The sequence below is a fragment of the Neoarius graeffei genome, chromosome 9, assembly GCF_027579695.1.
Source record: "Neoarius graeffei isolate fNeoGra1 chromosome 9, fNeoGra1.pri, whole genome shotgun sequence".
In the NCBI taxonomy this organism is placed as follows: Eukaryota; Metazoa; Chordata; class Actinopteri; order Siluriformes; family Ariidae; genus Neoarius; species Neoarius graeffei.
In genome coordinates, this window is record NC_083577.1 from 22,152,214 (window position 1) to 22,169,760 (window position 17,547).

At 41.4% G+C, this 17,547-nt stretch overlaps 1 protein-coding gene across 1 annotated transcript in view; it reads right to left on the minus strand.

Moving 5' to 3' along the window:
- cntnap5a (contactin associated protein family member 5a) overlaps nt 1–17,547 on the minus strand; it is a 207,715-nt gene that overhangs the window by 73,298 nt on the left and 116,870 nt on the right. Inside the window, exon 8 of the mRNA XM_060929196.1 lies at nt 13,578–13,749. Coding sequence (XP_060785179.1) covers nt 13,578–13,749 — 172 coding nt within the window. The remainder of the gene's footprint in view (nt 1–13,577; nt 13,750–17,547) is intronic.

Below are 17,547 nucleotides of genomic sequence, written 5' to 3' on the forward strand. Positions count from 1 at the left end.
CATGTTTACCACTGTGAGACATCCCCTTTTCTCTTTACAACAGTCTGTAAACGTCTGGGGACTGAGGAGACAAGTTGCTCAAGTTTAGGGATAGGAATGTTAACCCATTCTTGTCTAATGTAGGATTCTAGTTGCTCAACTGTCTTAGGTCTTTTTTGTCGTATCTTCCATTTTATGATGCGCCAAATGTTTTCTATGGGTGAAAGATCTGGACTGCAGACTGGCCAGTTCAGTACCCGGACCCTTCTTCTACGCAGCCATGATGCTGTAATTGATGCAGTATGTGGTTTGGCATTGTCATGTTGGAAAATGCAAGGTCTTCCCTGAAAGAGACGTCGTCTGGATGGGAGCATATGTTCCTCTAGAACCTGGATATACCTTTCAGCATTGATGGTGTCTTTCCAGATGTGTAAGCTGCCCATGCCACACGCACTAATGCAACCCCATACCATCAGAGATGCAGGCTTCTGAACTGAGCGCTGATAACAACTTGGGTCGTCCATCTCCTCTTTAGTCCGAATGACACGGCGTCCCTGATTTCCATAAAGAACTTCAAATTTTGATTCGTCTGACCACAGAACAGTTTTCCACTTTGCCACAGTCCATTTTAAATGAGCCTTGGCCCAGAGAAGACGTCTGCGCTTCTGGATCATGTTTAGATACGGCTTCTTCTTTGAACTATAGAGTTTTAGCTGGCAACGGCGGATGGCACGGTGAATTGTGTTCACAGATAATGTTCTCTGGAAATATTCCTGAACCCATTTTGTGATTTCCAATACAGAAGCATGCCTGTATGTGATGCAGTGCCGTCTAAGGGCCCGAAGATCATGGGCACCCAGTATAGTTTTCCGGCCTTGACCCTTACATACAGAGATTCTTCCAGATTCTCTGAATCTTTTGATGATATTATGCACTGTAGATGATGATATGTTCAAACTCTTTGCAATTTTACACTGTCGAACTCCTTTCTGATATTGCTCCACTATTTGTCGGCGCAGAATTAGGGGGATTGGTGATCCTCTTCCCATCTTTACTTCTGAGAGCTGCTGCCATTCCAAGATGCTCTTTTTATACCCAGTCATGTTAATGACTTATTGCCAACTGACCTAATGAGTTGCAATTTGGTCCTCCAGCTGTCCCTTTTTTGTACCTTTAACTTTTCCAGCCTCTTATTGCCCCTGTCTCAACTTTTTTGAGATGTGTTGCTGTCGTGAAATTTCAAATGAGCCAATATTTGGCATGAAATTTCAAAATGTCTCACTTTCGACATTTGATATGTTGTCTATGTTCTATTGTGAATACAATATCAGTTTTTGAGATTTGTAAATTATTGCATTCCATTTTTATTTACAATTTGTACTTTGTCCCAACTTTTTTGGAATCAGGGTTGTAAGTCGAAATGTATCAGGTTATCAGAAAGACCTCCGATCCATCAGAGGTTTTTCTGATCAGAGGTCCATCAGAAAGGTTCATCTGTGACGTTGATGTTAGAGTCAATTCCGAGATCTAGGATGTAAAGATTTAGCATAAATGTTTGAGTTCGGTGTGCAGTTAATCGATAAAATTGTACAGTAATCGGCCATATTCCATTCTGTATACTGGTGTAGTAAAAGTAACAAAGAGTGGTGTTTTGCCATGCTGTTTGTGTATCTGATTTAAAGTTAGACTGCCTTTCAGATTTTTCAAGTGAAGGTCATAAAAATAATTTTCCCAGACACCCACTTATTTTTGTTTAGTGGACTGAAAGCTATTGAATTTGAATCACAGACTTCCAATTTTTTTTTTAATTGCTGGTTTCAGTTGTGTGACTTTTCTTAGCAGTTTTACCAGAAGTGAAATAGCTGGCGGTCTAAACGGCTGCCGTAGTGCAAACAACTAGCGATAACTTATCAGAGTACGCTCGTAATCTAGAAGCCACTGCTCACTTTAGATCTATTCAGAAGATTGCTATGTGCAATGGAATTGACCCCTACAGTCTGGGAAAGAAGGATTTGTCATACGATCTCGAAAACTACCCTTCAGTCGAGTTCCTCGATATCTTGAACTATCTGGTGTTGCAGACGTCCTTCTACACCACAAAACAGATGAAAGCGTGGAAGAGTATGGAGGCTTACAACCTTTTTGTATGTGGCTGGGTAAAGGACCTCGGTATCAAGTCGCTGCCGAATGAATCCTGTATTGTTTTTGCCCGTGTAAGTATATTATTTTTTAAGCTTCTTGTTCGCGTCTTTACAACAAAGTGCTGCAAGTTGAAGTGTAAACAAACAACTGTTCGCTTGATTCTCACTTGTGTTGGCTCTTATCTCTCAGGTAAATCATTCACAAAGATCATCAGAAACCCCTTTAAAGACCTGGATCTTAGTTAAACAAGACGGAGAAGTGATCACGGCGCATTGTAACTGTACGACTGGGGAAGAATTTTGTCACGACCTTCATGCATATGGACTTTGTGAGGAGTAAACAAAGAAACAGCTGGGGACTTTAGTGCTTAGTGACTGAAAAAGTACCATAAAATAACGACATATAGCAAGAAAAGTACTTGGAAAACACTAAGGACATAGCTGAGAGGGAAATACAAACCTTTCACCAAGTGATCACTGCAAACTCCAGCGTGCTTCGACTCGGCTCGCTTCGATTTCAGTGAGAGGTTCAAAAGCCACCTTTCTCAACGTCTTTTTGAGAAATCCTGTGTTCATTCACCCTTTTTTATTAGTTCACAGGGAACCCTGAAGAAACTTTTATCAGTTTCAAGGTTTGATTGATTCGAACAAGCTAAAACAACGCAAGCGTAAGGCATTGTTCATGCGAGCAATGCACCTTCTCCGTACAAACGCTTTGTCAACTGAGCTTTGGTAGACCACCAGCTAAAGTTCTGAATAACTAATGAGGCGGATGTGACGTCACGTGGAACCCAGCAACAGAACAATTAATGAATTTAGGGCGACATGGCCCTAAATTCTCTGGTATTTTTTCCTGCTTCACCATGACCCAATTCAAGATACTACGTCATGCATGACATGGTGGCCTTTCCCTGTTCATGCAAGGCATTGTGGGATACAAATTTGAAACAGGAGAGAACAATGGAGGACGTAAGTGTACGAATGAAACAGTAACGGAAAGTGAGAAGAAAAAACGCTATGTTACGTATATACGAAGGAAAGGAAACACAGGACCAAACTAATAAAAATCGGCGGTCAGCGAGCACCTCAGTGTGATCAGCTGTTCGTTTCGCGACAGAATGATGGAACTGTCAGTGCACGCTCAAAGGTAAACCTGTAGATGGCAGTAATGCAACACTGTGGATGCACATTATTTGCTCGGGAATCCCCTCAAATTAAATAACTTCCCAGCCACAGAATGGCCTGGGGTTTTTAGATATTACAGAAATAAACATATATCACGATGACGAAATTTCAGAGCAAACTAAATTTCATCGATTTTCTGAAATCGAAAGGCCATCTAGCTTTAAACAATCCATCCAGCTGTGTGAGTGCACTGGTGGTAAAACTAACCCAAAAACATGGAAAGATTCAGGATAAACAAGCCATTTGTGCTACAGATTGCTTGTAATGAATGAAATGTCATCCTAATCTGTAGCACTTGGTGATATTGGGAAAGCCTGTGCAGGAAAGCAATAGGTCATGCTTCCCAATGCACTGATGGCTACTTGGGTTATCCCTTGTTTACACTGGGCTCATCCTTCGACTTCCTGCCAAGAGGATTCCAGGAATTCATCAAAGTTGCACAGACATGCAGCGCTGCTCAGGGACAACACATAACACCATGGGCACAGAACGTCTTGCTCAATAAAAGGACCATTTCAAATGAACTCGAGAGTCCAACTTTCAGTAATGTCTACGCTACTTGGAAAATAAAACAGGGTACAACACAGTAGGATTTGGCTATTTTGGCACTTAGGCAGATGATACACAGGCTAAGCCTGCTCACAAAGAGAGCACCAAAGGAGAAACGGCCCTGTCGAACAGTTTCCAGCAGTTCTGCCTTCTGGCAAGCTCTCAAGCTGGCACCAAACGCTCTGAGACCGTCACCCAGTGCACCATGACAGCTGGTCATGAATGATTTAGAAGCGCCGTTGATGGAGGGGTCTCATCATGTTCACACAAGTTCACTATTAATAAAAACCACTCTCCATGGACGAGCTGGCAGGACATGTCTCTGCCTCGAAATATCAATGCATCAGGGAAGGCGGCAAGAGATTTCTCAGGGAATATGGTAATCCGATTTAGCTGCCGTCTTGCGGAGGTTTGGATGTCAAATGAGCGGAGTACAGGACAGTGACTCATGCACTTCTTCCAAAAGATAATAAGCATGGCTTCGATAACAATTTACATCACTAACATAACAGATTTTGCCAGGTAACAGATGGTAAAACCATCTTTTTTTTGTCCAGGATACAGTTTGTGTTTTAAAATACCGTATGACTAGCAAACTCCTTAATAATGTATTCCATATTTGAGCATGATAACCATCTGTTCAAAACAATTTCTGGTATGGATTGAGTGAAAGAGGTCTTTGGTATCGTGATGAGCATTATGTCTATTCCTGAGCTAGAGCTAAGCCAGTGCAAATATTCATGACAGGTTTTTTTTATTTTGGACACAGTTATGGCAAATCTACCAAGAATTGTTCATAATGATTATACAATACAAGTTAGTTATGGTCCACTAATTTGATCGGTTGACTGGTGTTCCAAGAGTGCTAATGCATATTTAGTGTAACCACAGTGGGACGTTTCACTGTCTGCGGTCTGTGTTCATCAGATAAAATTCCAGTTCCAAAAACAGTCCATTGCTGAAACGGCTACTACACTATGACTTGCGAGATCATCAGTGGACATGATGAAGTACGCATTTTTTTTTTTTTAATGAATACAACTTCTCATCTCATCTCATTATCTCTAGCCACTTTATCCTGTTCTACAGGGTCGCAGGCAAGCTGGAGCCTATCCCAGCTGACTACGGGCGAGAGGCGGGGTACACCCTGGACAAGTCGCCAGGTCATCACAGGGCTGACACATAGACAACCATTCACACTCACATCTACAGTCAATTTAGAGTCACCAGTTAACCTAACCTGCATGTCTTTGGACTGTGGGAGAAACCGGAGCACCTGGAGGAAACCCACGCGGACACGGGGAGAACATGCAAACTCCGCACAGAAAAGCCCTCGCCGGCCACGGGGCTCAAACCCGGACCTTCTTGCTGTGAGGCAACGGCGCTAACCACTACACCACCGTGCCGCCCTGAATACAACTTCTGAGTTAAAATATGAGTGCGCTTCAGATGAAGATGAAAAGGAAGAAGGGAAGTAATTTTACTGGATACACCTTAGAAACGGGAATGTACAAATCAATGTTAGCTAGTCGAAGGGCTATCGATGAGTGTGGTTCTTTCAGTATTGATTTCATTTGCACATTATGTTGTGTCCAAATTGACAGTGACTCGGATATCAGCAAGGCTTTTGCATTTACACTGATCAGTCATAACATCGAAAACACTTACAGGTGAAGAAGTGAATAACATTGATTATCTCATCACAGTGGCACCTGTCAAGGGGTGGGATATATTAGGCAGCAAGAGAACAGTCAGTTCTTGAAGTTGATGTGTTGGAAGCAGGAAAATAGGCAAGTGTAAGGATTTGAGTGACTTTACAAAGGCCAAATTGTGATGGCTAGATGACTGGGTCTGAGCATCTCCAAAATGGTGCATCTTGTTGGGTGTTTGTGGTATGCAGTGGTTAGTACCTACCAAAAGTGGTCCAAGGAAGGACAACTGGTGAACCAGAGACAGGGTCATGGATGTCGAAGTCTCACTGATTTGATCCCACAGACGCCTTTCTGTTTTAGCCAGCATGAACTTTTTCAGCAATTTGTGCTACAGTAGCTCTTCTATAGGATTGGACCATATGGGCTAGCCTCCGTGTCCCATGCAAATCAATGAGCCTTCAACACCCGTGACCCTGTCACTGGTTCACCGGTTGTCCTTTCTTGGACCACTTTTGGTAGGTACTTATCACTGCATACCACGAACACCCCACAAGATGTGCCATTTTGGAGATGCTCAGACCCAGTCATCTAGCCATCACAATTTGGCCCTTGTCAAAGTCACTCAGATCCTTACGCTTGCCCATTTTTCCTGCTTCCAACACATCAACTTCAAGAACTGACTGTTCTCTTGCTATCTAATATATCCCACCCCTTAACAGGTGTCACTGTAATGAGATAATCAATGTTATTCATGTCACCTGTCAGTGGTCATAATGGTATCTGATCAGTGTATATGGGGTGCGGTTGTACTGAATATCATAGCCATGTTATATTGCTTAAGTCCAACGCACCCCAAATAAATACAAAGGACTGTCAGCTATCTTTTCCCACCGTGTTTCCAAAAGCTCAAAAAATGTGATTAAGCATAAAAAAAAGTCAAGTTCTCAATCATTTCCTTTATCCAGGACCTATAAACTGCTGTCATACACACCACCATGCAGCAGCAGGTTGATTGAAGCCCCCTGACTCCAGCAACCGGTAATGAGAGACACCAGAGGATGTAGCACTGAGCTCGTTAGCAGAGCCACTAACCTGAGCAACATAACAAAATGAACATCTTCCTGTTTATAAATATGCCCCTAATAGTTAGTCTGGCTCTGCTGGAGGTCTGAGCAACCAACCAGTTGTTGATATGTGGGAAGATATGAAAGAGATGTTTTGTGTTCTGTACTTTGTACCAAGAACAAAATGATGTTTCTCTTGCAAAGACAAACATGGAACAAGACTAATAAGGTACAACATGTTTCCCAGCAACAGGAAGTGAGGACGCAACCAAAAACTGCATCAGATGTTATAAACTGGTTAGAACTTCGGCCAATTTAGGGAAGTATTGTTTGAACAAGTTTTTTTTTTTTTTTAATCAGTCTTTGGTGTCTCGGATGATATTTCGTAGTGCTGATTGTGCTGGAACAATGCGAAAGTAGGGGAAACCATGTGAGGAAATGTGGGGGAAGCCGTAGCCTAATGGTTAGAGAAGCAGCTTTGGGACCAAAAGGTCTTCGGTTTAATTCCCTGGACCAGCAGGAATGGCTGAAGTGCCCTTGAGCAAGGCATCTAACCCCCAACTGCTGCTCTGGGTGTGTTGTATGTTGCTCTGGACAAGAGCGTCTGATAAATGCCTGTAATACAATGTGAGCATGTTTCTAAATGTAGAGGAGTAACAATATGATGAATGAAAATCAAGCAGCTCCACTGACACTATGGATGTTAAAGTCAGTGCCGGTCCAGTCATTTAAGAGTATTTTAATACAGAGCAAATCCAAGGTTCTGCCCGATATTATAGAGCAGTGTTTCTCAAACTTTTTGTGGCCAGGGAGCCTTAATACCCCCACAGTATAGATTTATTTAATGAAAATTCTCACAGCACTTTAAACGATATTCTTTTGGTGCCAAAGAACTTCCTACTCCTGAAATTTCCACTCACAGTTCAGACATTAGGTCTGATTGAGTTTGAAACTTGGACCCCTAACTTTGATAATGCGACTTCCACGAATTGTAATTTCCATCACTGTAACAAAATGGGGAAAAAAAAAATTATGGGCCCCGGGGGTCTGTGGACTGCACTATGAGAACTACTGCTATAGAATTTTAACACGTTAAAGTTATACTGCCTTTCAGATTTTTCAAGTATAGGTCATAAAAAGAATTTTCCCTGACACCCAGTAATTTTTGTTTAGTGGACCAAAAGCTACTGAATTCGAATCACAGACTTCCAATTTTACTCCTTTTTTTGTTTGTTTTTTTGTTGTAGATAGAACAATTAATGAATTTAGGGCCATGTGGCCTTAAATTTTCCGCTATTTTTTCCTGCTTCACCATGACCAATTCAAGATACTGTACTACGTCATGCATCACATGGTGGGCTTTCTCCGTATGCGTAAGGCATTGTGGGATACAAATTTGAAACAGGAGAGAAAAATGGAGGACGTGAGTGTGTGAATGAAACGTAAAAGATCGACTACAGTAACGGAAAGCGAGAAGAAAAGACGTTATATACGAAGGAAAGGAAGCGCAGGACCAAACTAATAAATATCGGCGGTCAGCAAGCACCTCGGTGTGATCAGCTGTTCGTTAAGCGACAGAATGATGGAACTGTCAGTGCACAGTCAAAGTAAACCTGTAGATGGCAGTAATGCAACACTGTGGATGCCAGCTGCTGTAAAACCCAAAAGAAGAAGAAGACGACAATGATGACTCAGGTAAGTGTGCAAAGCGAGCGATTTCATGCACATTATTAGCTAGGGAATCCCCTCAAATTAAATAACTTCCCAGCCACAGAATGGCCTTTTTATCATAATGACCAAATTTCAGAGGGAACTAAATTTCACCGATTTTATGAAATTGAAAGGTCACCTAGGTTTAATGTTCATTCTAATTCTGTTACTAATCATGTAGTAATTATATTGGCTTGGAAACATCATATTAAAGCAATAAGATATGAGACAGATTGCATTATAGTGACTGTCATGGGAAATAGTGGGCTTAGACGTGACGAGATGTTCATACGCAAGTAAAATTCACAACAAACAATTGCAATGTAGTCTGATAACAGTAAGTCTTAAAGATTTGGGTGTTCCATGGACTGAAAAATGGCTTAAGTGTCACGTTTTACGAATGTATCAATAAAATCATGCTGCATTAGGATAGATTTTGATGATTGTAATGCAGTCAAAGGTGTGTGTATATCGAGGATTTCACAATGGTTCGGAACAGCAATCAGAACTGAAATTATCCATTTTATAATAACGTTTTCCATTCCATCCATTATCCATAACCGCTTATCCTGTGCTGGGTCACAGGCAAGCTGGAGCCTATCCCAGCTGACTATGGGTGAGAGGCGGGGTACACCCTGGACAAGTCGCTAGGTCATCACAGGGCTGATACATAGAGACAAACAGCCATTCACACTCACATTCACACCTACAGTCAATTTAGAGTCACCAATTAGCCTAACCTGCATGTCTTTGGGGAAACTGGAGCACCCGGAGGAAACCCAGGCGGACACGGAGAGAACATGCAAACTCCGCACAGAAAGACCCCTTCGGCCACTGGGCTCGAACCCAGGACCTTCTTGCTCTGAGGCGACAGCGCTAACCACTACACCACCGTGCCACCCACAGGCTAGGGCTTAAAAAGAAAAATGTTTACCTCTGAGCCAAAACCTTTTTCCAAAGCAAATTTGATTGCCAGGTGCTGTAATGAATAAGATGAGCTTGGAGGTGTGAGTGGTCAAGTTGCCTTACCATATTAAACTAGCGCATACCACGCAGTCTGATTATCTGATTACTGACAGAAATTTGATTTTCTCAAGGAAGATATGTTCACCACGTGAGCTGTGATCACGATCAAGCCACATTTCGGAGAACCCACTGCTGCTTTTCTCTCATATAGAGAGTCATTATCTTCCAAAGATTAAACCAATAGCATAGAAAGCAATGCCAGAAATGGTGACGTAACCCAAGAACCCAAGTAACAGCATCGGTATGGTGTTCCTGAAGACACACTATGAATGAAACCACTGTTCTTCTGGAGAAAAAAAAAAGCATTGCATCATATTTCAATTTGCAAAAGGCTATCTGGAGGTTCAGCAAAATTTCTGGGTCAGTTCTCTGTGGATGAATGAGACAAAAGAACTTACAGCTACAACTACATCATCCCAAATGCAAAGCATGGTGGTGGTAGCATCACAGTTTGGGGTTATTTTACTTTGTTTGTTATCGATGAGGCAAAAATGATTTATCTAGATTTTTTTTTTGGGACAATGTCAGGGAAATGGTTCACTTCCTCAAGCAGACCCCTTCAATCTTATCCACAAAGGCTGGTGCGGCTGCAGGCTTTCATTTCAACCAAACAGGAAGAAAACCTAATGGTCAATTTCAGATCAAGATAGACTCATTAAGCAGGTGGACTCAGGTGTGACTATAGCTTGTCTGGAATGAAAACCCGCAGCCACATCAGCCCTTTGCGGATAAGACTAAAGACGTCCAGCTTAACCCTACTGAGATGCTGTGTCATGACCTGAAGAGGGCTGTTCATGCAGGAAATGCCAGCGATATATACACAGAGGAAGGAGCTAAATTTCCTCCTCAGCGGCACACAAACCTGATCAGCAGCTGTAGAACATGTTTGATGGGGGTATTAGTGATAAATTAGGTTCAAACAGTTCTATAAGGGTTCACATCTTTTTGTCCCCTCCCCCCATCCCCAGCATTTACAGCTATTCATTTTACTGGGATTAAAATAAGACCAGATTTTAAATTAGTAATTAGTATAGAAACCAAGATTATTTCAAATGGCTCGCAAACTTTTCAACATATCTGTGTATTTCAGCCTGGGATATATACCTTATTCAGATTGACTAGATAATGTGTTCTAAACAGATACAGACATAAATAGAAGATGGGGTTTGTTTTTTGGCACGCTAGTGGGAGATTTTTATTTTCATTCAGGTGAACAGTCAGATATTAGTTTGGGAATAGAACCAAGAAAATGTCAGAAATAAAAATACCTGAGAAAAGGGAATTTAAAAAAAAGTCATGCACACATAAAAAGTAATAAAATGAGATGAATGGCGAGTAGACCTCGCCCACTTCAGGTGTGAATCCAAATACAGATGCAAATTTTTGGAGCGCTAAACAGACACATCTGGGTTTGAGCCCAGCGGCTGATGGGGACCTATCTGTGTAGCGTTTGCATGTTCTCCTTATGCCTGCGTGGGTTTCCTCTGGGTGCTCTGGTTTCCTCCTACTGTTCAAAGGCATGCTGATGAGGTCAATGGAGGCTTTGCACTGTCACGTGACCCCATAGCAACGGTAACTACACCACCATGACAGGGGGCATGCTTGTAGTGCTCCATTCAGCCGAGTATAGATCAGTATGGGAAGGTTTTGCTGCATTTTTGGATGTGCAAATCGTTTTGAATGGAACAAAGTCATTCATCAGATTTTTAAATTTACCAAAAGTAATTCATCATCAGGGGATAAAACTAGAGAAATTTCTAAACGTAGAAGGAAACTAGATAGAACTCGACGCCAATGGCGTCGATGGGGATGCCTCCGCCCGGTCGACTACACGCCTTATTAAGTGGTGATTTGGGGATGGACATTTGACCTCACAGTAATCTTGACCTGGTGAAATTACTTGTATTAGCCTTGGAGATATTGTGTTCACAAGGTTTTCGGACAGACATCTGACCTCACAGTGACCTTGACCTTAGACCTTTTGATCTGAAAATCTAATCAGTTTATCTTTGTCCCCAAATGCACAAAGGGTGAAAGTTTGATGAAATTTCTTTGATTTGCCTTGGAGATATTGTGTTCACAAGGTTTTCAGACAGACATTTGACCTCACAGTGACCTTGACCTTAGACCTTTTGATCTGAAAATCTAATCAGTTCATGTTTATCCCAAAGTGCACAAATGGTGAAAGTTTGGTGAAATTCCTTTCGGTAGCCTTTGAGATATCACGTTCACAAGGTTTCGGGACAGACGCATGCACGGACAGACGGACAACCCGAAAACATAATGCCTCCTGCACCTTACGGTGGCGGAGGCATAAAAATGGGGAGAAAACATTCAGTGGGACTCGGTATTGAATGGAGAGGTCAAAAACCCTATGGTATGCTCACTTCATTTACACGAAGGTAAGAATTCCAAAAAAAAAAATGCTAATACTAATTTCACAACCGCAGCATGGTGCTCATTCTTATACAGTGAAGTGAACATGAGCAACACAGCGGCTCTGCACAGCCTAGCCTTCACCGAGACTTGCAGTGCATTTACATTCGGGGATCCTTCAGAGAGTGTTGTGCATGCACTTGGGACCCAGTCATTATGGGAAACACCTGATACTGATTTAAGCACAATCAGCACACGCAGGTAAGGACACCGAGGCTTTGCGAAGTATTATCATTATCACTGTCACATTTGTTTCTAGCCATGTTTATGACTCTGCTTTCAGTTTCCTTTTTGTAAATATCACTCCTGCTAATAAACACTCTTCCTGCACTTAGATCCATCTACCGCAGCATACCTGACACAATACTTCACAAAGTCTCTGTGAAAACAGCGTCCTTACCTGTGCGTGCTGATTGCACTCAAATCAGCATCAGGTGCTTCCCATAATGACTGGGTCCCAAGCACTCACACAAAGCGCTCCGAAGGATCCCTGAATTTAAATGCACTTTTTAAGTCTGGGTGAAGGTTAGGCTCTGCCGAGCCGCTGTGTTGCTCATGTTCACGTCACTCTATAAGAATGAGCACCTTGCTGCAGTTGTGAATTTTTTTTTTTTTTTATTCTTACCTTTGTGGAAATGAAGTGAGCGTACCATTGGGTTTTTGACCTCCCCGTTCGACACCAAGTCCCGTTGAATGTTTTTTCCCCATTTTTCCCTTCTACATTTAGAAATCGAGTTTTTTTCCCCTGATGATGAATTACTTTTGGTAAATTAAAAAAAAAAAAAATCTGATGTTTTTGTTTCGTTCAAAACAATTTTCACATCTAAAAACACAGCAAAACCTTCCCATACTGATGAATAACAACTAGCCCGGCTGAATGAAGCACTACAACTGTGCCCCCTTGTCATGGCGGCGTAGTTACCATTGCTATGGGGTCATGTGATGGTGCAAAGCCTCTATTGGTTACTCTAAATTGCCAATAGGTGTAAATGTATACCCCACCACCAGATGAGGGTTTGGGTCCCTTTGGTGTGGTATAGTCACCCAAGAGAGTTCATGGAAGCTAGCTGATGGCTTCCTGGATCGCTGACCCTCAACTATGAGGATGGCAGAAGACAGACAAATAGAAACAGACACAAGTACGGGTAGCGTCACTAAGTTACACCCCTAATGTAAGCTGTTTAGCTATTTATAGCTATTTTACTCAGATACCAGGTATATCGAACAACCTTTTTTTTTTTAATAGCCAGGGACCCCGTAAACTGTAAAAATAAATTCCATGGACACCCAGAGTATAGATTTATTTGATGAAAATTCTAACAAAATTTTAAATGATATTTTTTGGAGCCAGGGAACTTTCTATTCCTGAAATTTCCACTTACTGTACAGGACACATTATGTCTGAGCTGACTTGGATGCTTGGAACCCTAAATATAATAACTTTGATAATAATATGACATTGTATATCAATTTTGACCACTCTAACAACAAACAAAAAAAGTCAAGTAAAAAGTAATCCCCCTCTACCCCTCCACCCCCTGGCTATGCTTCACAGGCCTCTGGGGTCCCCGGGTCCCATTTTGAGAACTATTGTGATTGATGAATGACAGTAAAACACCCACTTGTCTTGACTGTTTAGAAAAAAAAAAATAAGGATGTAACATTTAACACTTGAAAAACATTTTTAACAATTGTTTCGCCATGACGCTTACATGAACCTTCACATTTTGTATGACTTGTTCCACAATTGGGTAATTTGACCCAGACTTAAGACAGATACACTCTACGCATTTAAATCTTTTTTTTTTTTAAAGAAGGAAACTGTAACTGTATACCTGTCCTGAATGCCACAAATGTCAAACTCTATTTGATTCCAGCTTCCTGCAATCCCTTGCTGGATGTGCATGAGGTCCATAGGTTGGTTGTTGATGAGGATGAGGCGCATGCAGCCTTGGAAGGCCATTACAGTATTCATACAGCCAGAGCCATTCTGAGACGCCGGACAACCTGAGAGAATGTGTGTGAGAGAGAGAGAGAGAGAGAGAGAGAGAGAGAGAGAGAGAGAGAGAGAGAGGGGAGATGGCAATTCCATCAAAATTTCTATGGCAGTAATTATACTGAGTAACTTTTCACTGTGAAGTGGATTAAAATGAACATTTGGATGGTTTTCTGTTTCTGATTCATGGCTGTGGGTCTCTCAGCTTTCGGCAATCAGGCACTTCTGGTTTTTCGCTTCTTCGCGTCCAAAAATATTCAACTGCCCTAATTTGCATCTGTTTTGACTGGTTTGTTCCTGGTTTGAGAAACATCCCACTCAGTGCAGACGTGTGGTCACTCTGATAAGGCTATTTCCAAAATGGTAACAAAGTCTGGGAGAAATACCAGGCTGATGGGCAGAAGGAAGAAATGGAACAGACGTGACAGGATCATTATGACCTATTTGGCTGGAGTATCCGAGAAACACAGGAAGATTTTTAACAACCAGTGATTTTTTTTTTTTTTTGGGTACATTTCAAACTCAACAAAACACTAAGGTTGTGTCCACGTGAATACAGATATTTTTTCAATACAGATAGCTTTTTTTCTGTCTTCTGGCCCTCCGTCTACGCCCTCCGAGGTGGACAAAACTCACTGTTTTTATATGGATGGGAAAATGTTTTGGTTTTGTTTTCCTTTCATGCAGACCTTGAAGGTCTGAATATGAAGCTGGAAAGCAGGCAGGGTTGCCAGATTGCAGCCAAAATCCCACTGCAGCTATTCCATCTATGCAAAACAGGTTTGATGCATTTTGGATTTCCTGTATCTGAACATTTCTCACTCCATAAACTCCCTTTCTCTCTCCTAATCTTTGCAATATACCTTAAAACAGAAAGTGTTTGTACATCATAGATACATTATTTGTACTTACACTTTACCTCCATTTGTTTATGCTATTATGGATATTGGGCTTGTTTTTTCACTCACACAATGGCATGACCCTGGCAACCCTGTTTGTAGGACAAATACATTGGTCATTAACACTCTACGAATAGGAAGAACACTACACTCCCCGGCCACTTTAATAGGAACTTGTTCTTGATTCTAAGATCTCTGTTCTTGGCTGCAGGACTGGAACCCAATGTGTTCTTCTGCTGTTGCATGCTGAGATGCTTTTCTGCTCACCACGGTTGTAAAGAGTTGTTATGAGTTGCTATATCCTTCCTGGCAAAAAAAAAAAAAGCTCGAACCAATCTGGCCATTTTCCTCTGACCTCTCTTATCAATAAGACATTTGTTTCCACCCACAGAACTGTCGCTCACTCAATGTTTTTTGTTTTTCGCACCATTCTGTGTAAACTCTAGAGACTGTTGTTTGTGTGTGAAAACCCCAGGAGATCAGCAGCATACATGTCAACCTTTGGTCAATCAAACCTGTATAACCAACCTCCAAAATCCGTATTTCCCTTATAAAATCCGTATAAGATGCAAATTAAAATAATTTACCTAAAATTTGAATGATAATTAACAATGATATATCCCAGTTACTTTTTATTCAATATTAATAACAATAAGCCTTCAGAATGAATACAAAGCTCCAATGTTTGACAAAAACACAAAGTGTTATCAGCGTAGTTACGAAGGAAATACTTCGTTGTTTGGAGACAGGTTTCACCGAGCAGCTATTATGCGCGAGACTTCATATTAGCCACAAAGTCAGGAAAATCTGTTCGTAAAATTACGTTATAATGACCAAATACAATGAAAAGTATTTTTCCAGTCTCACCTGTGAAAGGTAATCCCATGTGATCTCGTTTGGACGGTAAACCTGTTGGTACAGTTAAACGCAGCACATGAATGAGGCATCTTTATTCTCGGCTACTGTCTAGACGCTATACCAGAGACGGTTGAAGAATCTCCACTTTGCCACATCCAATATGGCGGCAAGGATGACGTATGATTCTACGCAGAATGCGGCGTCTATGTTTATATGTCTATGACTTCCCGGTTGACGGGATTCTTGCAATGCGGAGTGCGCATGATCAAAAGTGGAACGAAGTCTCGCTACCACAAGATAACGCGCAATTTCATAAGACTCTTTGCTGGCTGGCTGTGGTGTACAGGACGTTTGTAAATGTTATGCGCTCTTTTATCATCGTGGGAATTAATTATAGCTCTAAATAAATATTGAAGTTTTTTAAAGAATCCGTATAACTTTATTTATACGCCCGTATACTACGTTTATTGAATCAAATCCGTATAAAATACGGACATTCCGTATAGGTTGACATGTATGCAGCAGTTTCTGAAATACTCAGACCAGTCCATCTGGCTCAAACCAACACCCATGCCCCAGTGAAAGAAAGTCACACTTTGAGATCACAATTTTTCCCATTCTGATGTTTGAACATTGCGAACATGAACTGAAGCTCTTGATTTGTATCTGCGAGATTTGATGCATCGTGCTGCTGCCAAGGGATCGGCTGATTAGAGAACTGCATCAAACAGCAGGGTGGGTTATTAGGGTGTTCCTAATAAAGTGGCCGGTGAGTGTATTTGCCTTGATGAGCTCCAAAATAAAATCATATTTCTGTACAAACAAACAAGGGCAAAGGGAACCATATCTTTACTGCAGTCTCCAAGAAAAGCATCTACCGCATTTTCAAAAATATTTACTTGTATACTCCTTGCATGTCAGTCATTCTCTACAGTTATTAAAAAGGGAAAATCTTTCCAGAAAAGCAGCAGCACTGCATCCCAGCTTGATAGCAGATTCCACTTCTGTTCCAAATCCAAATATAAATACAGATATGAATATTTAGAGCAATAAATAGCTACAGATACAGATACAGACAGTGATATTGTGTTACACCTGTTGTGTGAACTGGGAAAAAAAATAATTATTCCGAAAAAAAAAAAAAAAACACAGGATACAAATATGTTTTCAAAAAGCTGGATACACATGGATGGGCCCCAAGACAAAAACCTTGGACTATGCACAAACAGGCCGTACGTAAAATCTCACCAAGAAAACGGAAAACCACTCGAGACGAATCACCTGCTCTATAAGCACACGACCCCACAGAGTACAGTTATTTCCTCGAGTCAAAACTACCTACATCTAAGGGACGTCAAAGGACACTCTCTCAAGGACAATGCGTCCACATTTTTAACAACGAAGACAAATAGTTTCAAAGGGGCCAAAAGTAGGTCATCTGTGTCAAGCTGAAACAAGCCACCGTCTCACCACATCTCCGACAGCAGTTTCACACCAATTCGCACGTCCAGATTAGACTGTCATGACGTCACGGGTGTGAATCACACATAGAGATAGAAATGCCAAGGAATTTTCGCACCATCAGTCGGACTGATAAAGATGACCATAAAAAAAGTCCTGGTATAGCCTTATAGCCTTTATATCATTAGTTTTGCATGAAGCAATACATCAATACATCAGCCCATCAATCAATTCATCCTTCTCAGTATCAGGTGCCTCGGATACCACAAGTTTCTTGTACATTCAGCAGCAAGCATCATTCTGCATTAATATTTGCAAGTGACCTGATAATCCATTCCTGAAATAAACCCTGGAGAAAGCAGCAATGGCTGTCTATCTCTGTCTCAGGCTTTTAAAGGCTATAGGATGGATTTCGCTGTCTTTTCCAGTGCCATTTTGATTCACATAAAGGAAGAAGGTCAATACAGAAGGTTGTAGTAAAGGCTTGCTCTATCAAACATAGCCTATACTGTGGTTTGGTTCTCTAATGAGCAAGTACTTACATCTTTCAGAATGGCTGTATCACTGGGATGTCAAGTCTAAACCCTGACT